The sequence below is a fragment of the Daktulosphaira vitifoliae genome, unplaced genomic scaffold (assembly GCF_025091365.1).
Source record: "Daktulosphaira vitifoliae isolate Bord-2020 unplaced genomic scaffold, ASM2509136v1 Scaffold_1, whole genome shotgun sequence".
In the NCBI taxonomy this organism is placed as follows: Eukaryota; Metazoa; Arthropoda; class Insecta; order Hemiptera; family Phylloxeridae; genus Daktulosphaira; species Daktulosphaira vitifoliae.
The window spans coordinates 52,409,299-52,425,033 of record NW_026099572.1 but is presented as its reverse complement, the minus strand read 5'-3'; the positions used below and the strand labels follow the sequence as shown (position 1 = coordinate 52,425,033).

At 24.1% G+C, this 15,735-nt stretch overlaps 2 protein-coding genes across 5 annotated transcripts; both read left to right on the top strand.

The window, feature by feature from the left end:
* The first annotated feature begins 633 nt into the window (after window positions 1-633).
* LOC126894813 (uncharacterized) lies at window positions 634-8,578 on the top strand. Of its 4 annotated transcripts, none has more exons than XM_050666103.1 (7): window positions 634-930; window positions 988-1,098; window positions 1,159-1,398; window positions 2,520-5,143; window positions 5,202-5,307; window positions 5,369-5,631; window positions 8,448-8,578. In XM_050666103.1, exons 1-7 carry the CDS (start codon window positions 829-831, stop codon window positions 8,452-8,454), a joined length of 3,453 nt encoding a protein of 1,150 aa, XP_050522060.1. In that variant the 5' UTR covers window positions 634-828; the 3' UTR covers window positions 8,455-8,578. The 4 variants fall into 4 exon arrangements, with proteins under 4 accessions (XP_050522060.1, XP_050522059.1, XP_050522061.1 ...); XM_050666102.1 differs by having other exon boundaries at window positions 5,369-5,620; window positions 8,448-8,565; XM_050666104.1 differs by lacking the exon at window positions 8,448-8,578 and adding an exon at window positions 6,323-6,648 and having other exon boundaries at window positions 5,369-5,620.
* LOC126894814 (putative uncharacterized protein DDB_G0282133) lies at window positions 8,478-15,718 on the top strand. The gene is made up of 4 exons (XM_050666105.1): window positions 8,478-8,618; window positions 11,904-13,805; window positions 14,148-14,576; window positions 15,561-15,718. Exons 1-4 carry the CDS (start codon window positions 8,574-8,576, stop codon window positions 15,606-15,608), a joined length of 2,424 nt encoding a protein of 807 aa, XP_050522062.1. The 5' UTR covers window positions 8,478-8,573; the 3' UTR covers window positions 15,609-15,718.
* The last annotated feature ends 17 nt before the right edge of the window (window positions 15,719-15,735 follow it).

Below are 15,735 nucleotides of genomic sequence, written 5' to 3'. Positions count from 1 at the left end.
TAAGTATTTCAATGAAAATTTTCCATTGTGTGTCCTATGTAGTTATGTGATAAAAAAAAAATCTGTGATCTGTAATAACTTGAGTACTATATTAACACTTTCTCTTAGTAGAGATTACTGTAATTTTAGTATGTATTTACAAAAAAAAATGGTATTGAAAAAGAATCGCAACAAGAAATATCAATTTTTTCAAAGATATTGCATTTATATTATTTCTAGAAACTTAATAACCTCTTCTAGAATTAAGATAAATAATTAATTTAGTGATTTAAATAGACTCCACTGAGTTTTTCCTAGCTTTCCATAATCCTATTTCTATTTGAAGGTAACGGCTGAATTTGGTGTTGTAGTTACGTGGTCATGTAAATCTAACTAGTACAAAATGATGAATATTTATGGAGCAAAAAATAATTAAATTAATTTTTAAACGCCAGATTTTTAATTTCTCATTTAACAATAACTATATAAATACAATGTTATTTGGAGGTTTCAAAGAGCAATTTCTTTAAGATGGTCAATAACATTGATCATTCGTATTTATAAAACAAAAAATTGCAAATCAACGGTGATTTCAATATTTAAGGTGTGATAGAAGTTTATATCAATGATAACATATTATCTATGTATAAGAGATAAAAAAATAAATAATTTAATAATAGACTAAGTGTTGTACAGTTGATTTTAATTATCTTAACGTTTTTGCCTTTAATTCATTTTAAGATTTATTTACTTCACTCCAGTCTCATAGCTTTTAGAGATCAATTTATGTTAATACAATTTGAATTGTGAATTAGTTATTAGGTTTCATATTATCATAAGTTTATTACAATGAATAGTGGCTCTTCATTAGACAACAACTTACTGATTTTAAATAGAATTGACAATAGTCATACATTTAAGTTACCATTAAAAACTACACAAAGAATAAAGGTAATATTTAACAAAAACATTTTGGAAATATAGAAACTTACACAATTTTATTTTTAGTATACATGTTGTGAAGTCTCTACAAATTTAATTGTATTTGGTGCTTCAAGTGGTGGTTTATATGTATTTAATAGACAACCATGTGAATTTGTTCAATTATTACCAAATAAAGTATAATGAATACTGTACTAAATATTCAAATATATGTATAATATTCAATTATTTTTATAGGAAGGTTTAGTTACACAAGTAGCAATATCAAAAGATGAAGAACTTATTGGATTTGGAACTCAAAAAGGTGTTGTTTGTATATTACAAAAAAATGACAAAGGCTTAGGTGCTAAATTATTAAATAAATCTACTGAGCATTTGGGATGTGAAATCACTGCTATGGAATGGACATCAAAAAATCAATTATATTTTGGTGATAATAGTGGAAAAGTTACATCTATTTGTGTTTCATTATTTGTTGTAAGTGTTGAAGATATTAGTTGTACAGAATAGTACAAAAAAAAAAAAAATTCAATTTTGATGTGTTTTATTAATAAAATATCTGACAGTGATTAAAATTAACCATCATAAAAATGCTTCAATGCAATTCTGTTGACAGTGTTTAATTTTAAGAAATTGGTGTATTATTCTAAAAGAAAAATGAACTCTTATTTAATAGAATTAAGAAAAAAGTCATTTTGAGGGGTGGGGCTTGGACTTTGTACCCCAAGCGTATTACACTGTATTGTTACCAGTGAGGCAACCATACATTACAATCATAAGTAATTAAAATGAACAATTTAAACTAGTTAAAAAATTCAAAGTTGTTTTTTGTTACTTAGAGAAAGCAAAATATTAATAATGAGTTTAAATTTATATTAAATGTATGTAAGATTCATATAATTTTTATAAAAATCGGTGGCCTCTTTAATATGGCAAATCCTTATTTTAAAATACACTAACATTATAAAAAAATTTGTATGAAAATGTTTTTTAACTACAGCTACCATGTGCACATAGAAAATATGTTGTGGGGATGATTTTTTTAAAATTTATATTATGTAATATAAACTTTATATTAACATATGTTTAAAGGACGCTGTAGTTCCTAAACATTTTTATAAGTTAAGTTAAAAAAAATTGACTTTTGTGAAAAAGTTGCTATTTTGAATCTCTAAAAATGTATATCAAATGAAAGGAAATTACATAAAAAAATGATTTTGGTATATTCATTTTTAAAAAAGATATGGAAGATTTAAGAAAAAAAATGTTAAAGTGTAATGATTGTGTTCAATCATGATTTAAATGATGTTATTTTTTTTGGAGATTTCCCTCATTTACAGGGAACGAGTACAATTGTTTTAATTTTTAAGGACCATGTCTCTTCAGTTAGATACAATTTGTAATCTTTTGACATATTGTTGAAAAAAATCGGTGTGGTGAGAGCTAAAAAAAAGTGGTTGCAGACATAAAAAAAAAACACACCATAGTAAAATTAATAACTTCTAAGATTTGCATTGAAGCCAAAAAATGAATACATGTAATTCTCAATTTTAAACTAAACAAATTACATAACAATATAATTTATTATATATTTACAGAAAAAAGTAATTTTTCAAACTCCACCATATACTAAAATAGAATTAGATTCAAGAATTGTTCAAATAAATAGTTCAGATGATTTGCTAGTAGTTTCAACATTAACTCGATGCTATCTTTGTGATATTACCAAAGAACAATATAGACAAATTGGACAGAAACCTAGAGATGGTGATTATGGTTGTTGTATTGTTGGACGTAACGAAAAGAAAATTTTTTCAGCTAGACCAGGCTCACGAATCTGGGAAGTAGAAATAAATGGCTCAGTAAAAAGTACACATCAATTGAAACATAGTTTAGCTTTACCACCAACTCTTAACATAATTGATCATACATCAATTGAATTTACAAATATATCAAACAAAAATTGGCCACCTCAGTCATTGAATTTTAAAAAACTTTATGATATTTGGGATGATTGTTTACTTACATTTACATCAAATAGTATTTTCATTATAAATATTTCAAATATCAACATAGTTTTGTGGAATAATAGTTACAATAATGTACAAAATGTCAAATGTATAGATAATTATTTATATGTTTGGTCAGGCGATGGTTACTTACTTGTAGAAAAAATAATTCCACTAAATGAGTATTTGATTAACTGTTATGAACAAGAATATTATAATACATGCATAACTTTAATAGAATATTACTATCCAACAATTATAAAAATGAATAATATGGTAGACCTTTTATATCCTCTAGTTGAAATTGATGAAAAATTAGAATTGCCAAATAATACAAAAAAATTAATATTTAAAATAAAACGTATTAACTATTTAAAACAGAAATTTTATAAATTGCCTTCTGGGATTTATACACTAAAAAAAAATACATACGTTAAAAAAATTGTCACTACTTCAAAAAGTAAAAGTTTGATATCTATACCAAGAGAATATGGTTCTAAACTTATTCCACGCTATAAATCATTGCCTAACTTATCAATCAGTTTAGATAAAGTTAAAAGACATCAAAATAATAGTAATAAACAGTTAATAAAAAGTCAACAGAATACCTATTCCTGTCCAGATGATAATTATAGATTAAATCAAGTCTATATGGATGTTAGTATGTCTGGCATACAGTTTGTATCCATGACTGGCACTGATGCTTTACATGATACACTTTTAGAATTTGGTTCAAATGTAACTAATAAAATAGTTCAAAGTAGTAAAAATTTAAAAGACACTCTTAACAACCTAAATTTATATAATAAAAATGAATTAATACCATATGAAGTGTCAGATACTACAACATATACTGAATCTTCTCCAATTAATGAAGATGTGGTTGATGTTTCTAGATTCAAGTTAGATTTTGAAAATAAAGATAAACTCAATATAGCTCCTATATTAAATTTTTGTAAACAAATCCAAAGTGGTCAAAAATTTGATGAAGAATGTTTACAAAATTTAATCATTGGTGTTCTTGAGGTAAAATCTAATTTAGAAAACGTATTACAAGTCAAACAACCTAATTTTCCTTTTGAACAATATTTAAAAGAAAAACATTTAAATATTATAAAAAAAGTTGTTAAAGATAGTTTTGTTAATGACTTAATTATAAAATGGGCTGAAAAATATGCAAACAATTTATTTAGTGTCACTTTGTTTAACTATCCAAAATTTTTGACATATTATTTGACACCAGAAGATTTTGAAATAGATGTTGGACTCAGTGAATTTATAGTGTTATTTTCTAAAATATTAGATATTGACAGTTTGCTGAAATTTTTACAAGAAAATAATATGAAATGTTTTTATGCAACATTTAATAAAATTTTACAATTAGATCCTAGCATTTCTGGGAAAGCAGAAATTCCAATTTTAATGTATTTAAACTCCATGTATGTATTTTTAAAACTGGAACAAATAGAATCTTTCTGTTCTTTTGGATATGAAAAAAATATTAAACCATTATTTGTATATTATTTATTAATAAAGTCTAGTGAAAAACTACAATTGGACACTCATAATAAGTACAATAGTATTTTTTTAAATTATTTGTCAGATTTGAATAGTAATATATTAAATGATAATAACATTTTGTATTATGCTATTTACTGTTTTATAATTAGTTGCCATGATAAAAATTCTCTATGTAAGTGCGGATTTCCATTATCTTATGAAAGTGGTCGATTTAAAAAACTTGGAAAAATGATAATTGAACATTTTTTAATGAATAATATTAATATTGATCAGTTAAATAAAATATTTAAATTAGTTGTTACTGACTATAAATCAGTGAATTGCCTAGAAGATGTGATTAAATGCTTTTGTAAACAAGTACCTCACTTGTGGCCAGTATTATTAGAATCTGATCTTAAATTAGAAACTCCAAAGTATTCCAAAATAATTTTATCTATACAACTAGGACTCATTGATCAATTGGAAATTCATCTTCAAGTTAAGAATGAACAAATGTTTAATAAAATATTTACAATGAATTATTATTTTAAGAATGGCCTCTGTCTAAGTTGTGGCTGTGTTGGAAAAAAAAATAAAGGGATATCTTGGACTGATATTGCTACATTAGCTTTAAAACATTTAAAACTCGAAGAAGTTAAAGAATTAATTTTGAAGCACCGAAACTGTGTACCACATGGTGATATAAACAGTTGGTAAGAAAAATACAATAAGGTTTTGTAAAAAGTCAATGTTTTGAATTTTATTTTATAGGTTTTACCAAAGTTATGTTTTAAGTTCTTTGGTGGAAGATCATTATAAATCCCAGATAGTAGAAACAATGAGAAGTAACAATATGATTTCAACTATAGGTGCAATGGTTAGTATGCTCTATTATTTTTATTTTTAATCTAAAAATTATATATTTTTTGTATAAATAGAGTTGTGAAAATGTTGTTAATGCATTAGAAGAAGATATAGGATCAAGTGTAAAATATAAAGAATTACTGTCAAAAAAATCTCATTGGGGAGTAAAAATAGATATGAAAAATGATTTTTGTGTATGGTGTTCATTGCCATTAAATTCTGATCCTTTAATACGTGGAAAACATAATGGTCTCATATTATTCAAGTGTGGACATTCCTTTCATACAGTTTGTGTTCGTCATCAAACTGACATTGTTCAATGCGTAGTATGTCAAAGGCAATAAAATTGTTTGTTATTTATGACTGTTATTTTATGAAATATTTATACTTAAAATATTCATTTAACTAATTTATTTTGGTATTAGTACAAAAAAAAAAACAATCAAAATAATGTTTTTAGAAACATTGTGATAATATATAACAATTACTTTGGTGTTAACTAAAAATTTCACACTAAAAATAAACTATATATATATATATGTTGTACTTTAACTAAATTTTAGTTAAACTCCTCAAATTACTATGGTTGTAGTTATTTAGAAATATTTCTGAGGATTTGACAAATTTACATTTTATCAATTTTTAATTTAAAATGTTGAGAAGATTTAAAGATTTAATCCTGGAAGTTCCTTACAAGAAATTCAGTATTTTTAGTGATGATAAACTAAACATTTAGTATTTTAGATAACACATATTACTCAGAAGCTCCATGATTTATTATTTTTATAATTTAATTAAACACATTTGAGGCCATTTAAATAACTGAAAATTATTAAATTTGATAAAAAAAAATTTTAATCTAATCTATATAAAAATAAATTAAAAACTGTAGAATTTAATTAATTTGTTTGTTATACTTGCTACAGTTATGTAATCAAAATTTCATAATGGGCGGGGTGGTTCATATTAAATAACCTACAAATATTCATATTTTGAATCTTTTTTTACTACTTATCATTTTGTTTTAGGAATGAATATTGCTGAGAATAGAGGGTCAGACCCCCCTGAATAGGCTACTGATTTTCTAATTTAGAACATTTCTAAAGTATTTAAGAAAATTAGTTTTGTTGATTAAGCTAATAGATGCATAAAATGTGTCTTTAACATTGGGAAATTCTTGATCAAAAAATTTTCATTATCATATCATATCCATTATATAATAATATTTATATTATATAATACTCGAAACCAATTAAATTCATAATTTTTTAATATAATCTGGTGGTTAAAATTATTTCTTATAGTAAACAAAAACTTTTTTCATTTCCTAGTTAAAAAAGTGTGTTAATTAGTTAAGGATATAAAAATGTGTTATTCAATATTATAGTAATTAGCAATCAATAAATTATTGTTTTTTTTTTTAATTTAATTTAACATTATTTATTATTTATATGTCTACCGGGTGATAGTTTAATTAAGACTCACACAATATATTTAAAAATACAAAATTATTTTTTCTTTTTAAAAGTGAATAGTATTCTATTAATTATAAAACGTGGGGTTCTATAGTTAATAAAAAAATTACCTCTTTCCTCCTTTAAAATTTATTTACTTTAGTTTTTTAAAGAAAACGTATATTTAATCAATTGATAAACTAGAAAATGACTGACCTATAACAACATATGTACCAGTATTTTGGAAGTCTTTAATTCTTTAATATTAAGTTTGGAGGTGATGGGTCTGCTTATATTTATCTCTAGATAATGATAAACTATACTACACTCCTCCTCCATTTTTTTTTAATTATAAAAAAAAATGCTAATCCAAAAAGTTGTTATTGACCATTTTTTTCTATGATATATCATTTTCTATTTTGTAAGTGGGTTAAACATAAATGAAGACTTAAAATTAATAATGTGCTATGTATCTAAAATTGAATTAGTATCAGAACATTTTTTTAACTGTCAAAATTAATAATATATAAAACGGGCTAAGTGTTAGGAGGGGTAGAAGAAGAGAAATATAAGAAATGTAATTTGTTTTTAATAAATGGAAAATATATTAAAAATTATATAGATAAACAAAAGGGAAAAGTTAAGGGAATAAATGTAATGTTTTATTCGTAAGTAGTTAAAAGCATAAACTATTTAAGGGTTTTACAATTTTATTTTGTTTTTTTCTAATATCAAAAAATAATAAATTACTCAAAATCATTGTTTTAACATATAGTACGTTATTAATTTCTAGTTCTCGTATTATTTAAAACACCTAAAAGAATAAAATGTTATGTAAAAAAGGACCAAATTATTTTTTAGAAATTATGAAGTGTAGAATACTATTTATTTATGTCTACTATCATATCACCCCTTATGAAATTTAGAAGTATAATTTTCTTAATTTACATAGAATAAATTTTTATCATTGATACGTATTGATAAATCTCATCTAATTTTTGTCAAGAGTACCCAATTTATTAAGTATTTATTGAACTGAGAAAACACAAACTAGCATTAAACAATTAAATGATAAAACTATTTATAAAAATAAAATAACAAAACTATTAAAATTTATTTATTCTATAAGTATACAATTAAATCATGAGTAACAATTATGGTAATGCGTTGTAGAAATTTTATGCGAAAATATGTTAACTCAAAGTAAATAGGTAATAATATTTAACTTTGAACAATTTGAAATCTCTAAATAAAAAACATGCGTCAACTAATCTTTTACATGTTACCCCTAAATAATAATAAAAACTTTTTTTTATATCCGAAGAAAATTTGCAACAAATAGCCTGGTTTTTTATAGTTTTTTGAAAAAATTGTATAAATTTTGCCCAGAAGAGTACAACGGATATTTTTGGGGTGGGTTTCATTTTATCAACATTAATCTAAATACATTACTGCTGTATTACTTGTAGCAGTTTTCTCTATTTACAAAATAAACTGATATGTTTATTTTATTATTATTTTAAAATATAAGACCCAAAATAATTCTTCATCAGAAGGGAACAGGTTTCAATTTTCCACCTTTACACGGGCCCTTGATAGAAAAAAAGTTGGTTAATGTATAAGTATTTTTTTTTAAGTACACATAGAAGTTTTAAAAATAATTTACGTGTATTTTTTGTTAATATTGTTAAATTTATAGGGCGTAATAACAACAGATGTGTAAACAATGCTTATTTTATAAATTAGTATTCGTACATTTACAACAATATCAGCGACCAAAGTTAACCAAAAGTAGTAAGTACTCAACTAACAAATAACAAGAAAAATGGCGATTTTAAAGTACGGAATTTTTATATTCCTGCTACCGGAGGTAATTAAATAAAATTAACTGATTATGAGTTTTCAATATTTTTTCAAAGATTTAATTCACTTTATTATAATATTACACATTCAATAAATATATAAATAAAATATAAAATGAATATATTTTTTCTATTCCATTTAATTTCACAAAAAAATTAAAAATTAAATTGCGTCATTTAATCACTATTGTGATATATTATATACACTAATACTGATAATAAAAGACCTTACTATTTTTAGTAAATTCATTTTGCACTCTATAACGTTGTAATATCCAATGATATTAATATACAAATATGAAATATTCTTATTGTATATTATAGCAATACTTGTTTTTATACATTAAAAATATCACGACACGTAAAACATTGACAATATTACTTGTCAACAATAATTAATAATTAAAAAAAAAATTGACAACTGTCAATCATTTTAAGTTATACCAGTTAAATACTTATATAGAATGATATGTAAATAAAAAAAAAATGTATAATTATTTTATCAAAATTTATGACATTAAAATTTATTATTTCATAGATCATGATTTTTATAAATTCATATTTGTTCAAAAATTTTATTTGTAATTCAAAATTAGACATCTAGAAAAAATTCATTGTAATAATTTTTTTAAAAAGGATAAAGAATATGTCAAACTTTTTGAACTTTTTACTTTTTAAATTTTATACGATCTTTTTTGTTTAGCAATTATTGTAGTCGTGGCATTTTTATAATATAATTTTAAATGAGTGCATGTTTAAAATTAAACATCAATTGATATTTGGTTTAAATATTTTTAATGTAATTATAATGTAATGTAGTCACGATGTTACAGGTTTATTTGTATAGATATTTATAGTGGTTAACCACTAAATGAAATTAATAACAAACACATAAATTTTAACAATTTTAAATATTTTTAAAATTAACCGTGTAAAAAACTGAAAGTACTATTTGGCTCTCGTGTTGTTATGACTTAATTATAATAATTAAATTTCTTTATATATTTTTATTGAAGTATAAAAACATTCTATTGTATTATTATTATTATTATTATTATTTATTTTTTGAAAACTCTTTCAGACAAATTACACGACTTAAAATTTTTTTATTTACTATGTGATACTATGCAAACAATTTAAAGAGTTTTAGAAAAAAAATGAGTTTATTGCGCATCATAAAATATATTTGTATCAAGTTAAAAATGAGTAAAAAAACTTTAAGATATAACAAGAAGCATAGGTGTAAATTAGTAGGACTTTACCCCTCCAATTTTAAAATCAGTCCCTCCAAAATTTTAGACAAATTACATACATATGATTATATAAAAAAAATTTGGGGAGGGGAAAATTTTGTTGAAATTTTGCCTTTGACAAGGAGGAGCGTAAGTAAAATTAGCCTACCGATTAATATAATTCTTCCAATAAATAAATATTTGTTAATCATTAAAATATGCCGCTTTTATAAAAATGTTTGTTCTTCAAATAATATTAAGTTAAACAATATAATATACAATCAATATGGGAACAAGAGCCAAAGACACATTTTGTTCATAAAAATGCTGCTAATCCAGAAATAAAATTAGATATTAAAAAAAATCTTGAACCTAATATAAAATAATTTAAATTGTTTAGGTATCATTTTAAATAGAAATCTTTAGCGTGTTTTTTTTAGAAAATGTAAAATCGTATAATTAATAAGCTCATTGAAATATATGTTATTTTTTTAAATTAAATCATTAAACCGAGTTATGTTAAATTAATATTTAATTAGAGTAATAACAAAAAATTAACAAATTCCTCAATAATGTACTACTTATTTAGAGATTGCATAACACACTTAATTAAATAAAATATTTTAACTGCACTGATTTATATATATATTTTTTAATAGTTATTATTTTTTGTTTAATTAAAAATACTTACATAAAAATAAAATGTAAAAAAGACTCGGAACTTCAAGAGTTTATAAATTTTATTTAGTTACCCTGTTTACATCAATGATGAATAGATATTCGTTTTTTTTTTGAAATCTTGATATAGTAATAGAAATAAAAAATCTCTAATGTATNTTGAAATCTTGATATAGTAATAGAAATAAAAAATCTCTAATGTATGGGGGTACAGCTTCCAAGATGATTTTTATTAAAAAGGTTTTTTATGCTCTCCAATAATAACATCATTTGATCACCACTGATGATGGTGCGGGGAACAGCTCCGTAGATCGACAACTGTAGCTGTAGTACTTTATACTGTATACCTATGATAANTTTTTTTTTGAAATCTTGATATAGTAATAGAAATAAAAAATCTCTAATGTATGGGGGTACAGCTTCCAAGATGATTTTTATTAAAAAGGTTTTTTATGCTCTCCAATAATAACATCATTTGATCACCACTGATGATGGTGCGGGGAACAGCTCCGTAGATCGACAACTGTAGCTGTAGTACTTTATACTGTATACCTATGATAAATATTCACGAAGTTAGGTGTTGAGAAATTGGTCTAAAAAAATTATATAAATGTTTTATGTCCCGAGCCCTGAGATCAGAATTTTCGCTCTTGGTGATCTATTAAACACAGAAGATATGAATAGTGTTAGGAGTGAAAGGTCGAAATTATAGGGTGATGGTGGATGCTAATATTCTAGATTTTTAAGGGCAGCACACAGTGTTCTGAATTCAATATTAGCTTGTCTTAAATTTTATCTCTCGATTCGAAACAATACGATTATTGAAAAATTTCCTTCTCTATTTAAAATTAAAAATGTTTTATTTGGTATATAAAAATATATGTTTAAGATTGCCGATTTAAATTTTTTATCAGTTTTCAAGTTCTAAAAGTTTTATAAAAACCTATTTTTTATAAGATCAGTAATTTAAAAAAACATTATTTTTCATTTATTGAAAATATTAAAAACATTTCATTATGAAGTAATTAATGTATTCATTTTTTTCTATTGCAAACTGGTATAGCCACAATAAAAATATTAAAATATAGAGAAAATTCTTTTTTTATGAGCGAAATAAAAAGGTAGCACAATTCCTTAATATGGTCTTGTAGAGGTGGCAATTGCGTATATCGTCCACCTTATATATGTTGCAGTAAGATCAAGTTTAGACACCAATTTTGTGTCCAAATAATTCCACGTGGATAACGATGGGTACAACTTAAAATAATATTAGGAATATTAATGGCTACTGAAGTATAAAGTTACAATAATATAACAGGAAATTTACAATAATAAAATTTCTTGTTTAGAGAAAATAATTACTTGACATATAATTTATTTTAGATATTTGCGGCAAGCTTATATCAGTATGGACAACCATTTACTGGGTTTTTCAGTAACCAAAGACAACCAAGTAGCCAATGGTTAAATCCATTTTTTTCAACTCAAAATAATGGACTTCAAAATCGTCAGCAGAATGATCTATTTAACAGCAATTCTTTCTTTCAACAAATTCCATTTGTAAACTTTTTAAGTCAAAAACCATTTGATGAAACAAATACAGTTAGATTAAAATTTGACGAAAGGGATCAACAATTTCAACCACCATCGTCACAACATCAACAAGAATCCACACTGTCTGAAGTAAAACGGCAGCTTGAAGATGTTGATTTATTACAGCTGTTTAATATAATAAATAATCAACCACGCAACGATCCAAACCATCAATCAATGTTACCACCACATTTGTTAGCTCAACAACAATCAACAGTAAATCATCAAAAATCCGAATCTTATCCACAACAAAACCAAAATAATTCTACAAATTTGGAACAAGTTTCTCCATTGAAATTAATTATGCAAATGCCATTCATGAACACAGAGTTACCCAATGATTCCAACCAAAAAAATATCTATAAAAATGAAAAAAAACCTTTATCTCTCCGTATGAATAAAAAAAATAATATGCCTGAAAAGGTCAACTTAGAAAAGTATGAAAACCAAAGAGACAATTCTGTTGACGAATCTCAATACAACATTAATAAAAATGAAATTATTTCACTTTTATCAAACATTTTAGGCTCTCAAGACATATCTGGATTTAAAACAACTGAAACTGAACCAATTCAAATGAATGCTTACAAACAAAACGTTCATACACCAGGCAAAAAATTAAACGAGGAATCTGACAAACAAGAAAATTATTATCGGTCAGAGCTAAATGATCAATATAATACAAACAAAGATGCGGATAAACAAAATTTTAACGAAAAAATGGATTCAATGAATAATAATACTTCTACTGAAAAAGAAATTTTGTCATTTTTATCAAACATTTTAGGATCTCAGAATATGTCTACACGACCTCCATTTATGATAAACATACCTCGAGAAGAGAAAGAAATTCAACGCGATATACCAAAAAAACTTATAAATTCAATAAAAGAACAATCTGAATTAAAAAATGATGAAAAAAAAGGATCTCAGATTGAACCAATTCAAATGAGCAATATTGAAAACGATCAGATATCCAATGAAAATGTACAAAAAAAAACTGAAAAACAACAGAATAATCAACTTGAGCAAAATATTCATAATGATTTAAATGAAAATGCTACTAATAAAAACGATATTAATAAATTGATGAAATTGATTAAAAATAGTCCTAACTCTGAAGCTATCATGTCACTTTTAACAAAAATTTTGGGCTCTGGAGACATGTCTTCGCAACTTCCATTTTTAATGGACACTCCCAGAGAAGAAAATAATAATCAACAAAATTCGCAACGTGAAACTATGCCTTTGGAAAAACCTTCCAATTCATTCGAGTCAAATAAAAACCAAATTGAATTACAAGATAACAAATCATCATTATCCAAGTTAAATGATCAGAGTTCAAATAATCATAATAACAATAATAATGAATACACAAACCCGAAATATAATAATGAACATATTAACCGTTTGGAAACTCAAATAGAGAAACCACCTATTGCAGAATCCAACATTGTACAGTCACAACCTCAAAATAATCAATCAAATAAGATCACAGTGCAGCAAGCGCTGTCCAAAATATCAGACACTGTTAAATTAAATTTGAATGGTGTTAAAGCAATATATGAATTTATAAGCTCAAATTTTACTAACTCTAATATAACAGAAAAATTGAGGTTGACATTAGATATTAGCCAAGCAGTACTTAGAGGTTTTCAAAAGACATTAGAACTTAATAAAAAAATATTGCACGTAAGTTTTATGTTATATAATATAACTTTAAATATTAATTAAATATAAGTATATACTACTGTATATAATATTTTTTATGAAAATGAAAAGAACGATAAAAACTAGTTTTTTTTAAATTAAATAATTCATCAAAAAAACCTTAAAATAAGTATATAGTTAAGTTTGAAATTTTTATTTAAACTAAATTAAATTCAATTGTATAAATTAAATACAGTTATATATATTCTGTCATGAGTTTAAATACATATCAATTTTAAATAATTCATAAAGGATAAGAAAATTATAAGTTTCTTATTTTTTGACAACCTGTAGAAAAAAATTCGATTTTATAATTTTTTTTAGGAAAAACATCAAAGGCCAAACTACAACAGTAGTTATGATGGAATGAATATGTCAAACTTTTCCCATAGAGAATTTGACAATGATTCACAAATATTTGATAATATAGCTGACACAATGAGAAGTTTTGGTATGCCAAATTTTATAGGAAATTCTAGAAATAACATGGGGTTCAATTCAGATGCAGCACAGTTTGAAGCATTATTAAACAATTCGTTTGGAAATATCTTTGACGATTTCGGTTTTAATACCAACAGAAGAAATAATTTTGCAGATCAACAAATTTTTGCCAACATACTACAGCCGTTATTTGAAGAAGTAACGAAAGTTTTACTCGAAAATCCACCAGTACCTTATAACGACAATAGTCAAAATATAAAAAAATTTGTTCCAGAATTGATGAAAGTCATTAAGAACACTTTTACAAAAGAGGTAAGCAATTTCATAACACATTTGACAAAATATAAAATTTTTGTTTTCCTTTAACAACATAGTTAGGATAAACTTTATTATGATTATGATGTACACTCTAATGAAATAAATCCGAGTAAGACAATAATAAAATAATATTGATTTGTAAATTTATTCGAACATTTTTAATACCAAGCGTTTTAAATTAGTGATCAAGGAAATATTTTTCGGAGATTTACTTCAAGAAATTTCCATTTACAAGAGAAAAAAAATGTATATTTCTTTAATATCAAATATGATAAAGCAAAATGACTTTCTATATGTTAATATTTTAATCATTGAAAATTATAACTTAAAAAATTAATATTATATTATAGAGATATAACGAAGTTATTATGATAGTAATACCACTACGTGGTTTCATATTTAGGTGACCTAAATTAACATATTTTACCCTTAAAGGTAAGGTCACTTTAATATTTAATGACAATACTGTAATATATACACGCGGACTGTCAACCTTCCCATTGATTTAATTTACTGACATTCCAATTTAGTAGAAACTACTTATAAACTTCTTAATTTGTTTTTTAAAAATATTATGTTATACAAACTTAGAGGTGTAAACTGAAATCACAAAATTAACATTTAAAAACATCTAAAATTACATCCAAAACAATTATTTAATTTAAAAGACTTTGATACTTTTTTTTAACACTTTAAAAGTATACATTTAACTATAAAATACCCATAGATTTTTAATAGTTTATGTCCAATAGTATTTATCATCAAATTAGTGATGATGGACTATCACTAAAAATATTAAAATATTTGATTTCAGTCTGTAAAATTTCACCAGATATGAATGACAACATATATTAGTTAACTAATCCAGAACACCAGTCTGTTTAATGTTAAATATTCCTAAAATTTAAATAATATACTTAAAATGTTGATCTATCATTAATGTTATAACAAAAATTCAAAAAGTTTTTTGCATTCCAGATTGATGATATAACTCATGGAAATCAACCAGATGTTTCCAGCAGTTAAATGTTCAACATTATTCCTAAATTATTACAACATAACATTTATATTTTCCGAATATATATTTTTATTTGTTGTAATATATTACAAGTCAATAAAAAAATTAATAAAATTAATTGTTTCTAATAAATAT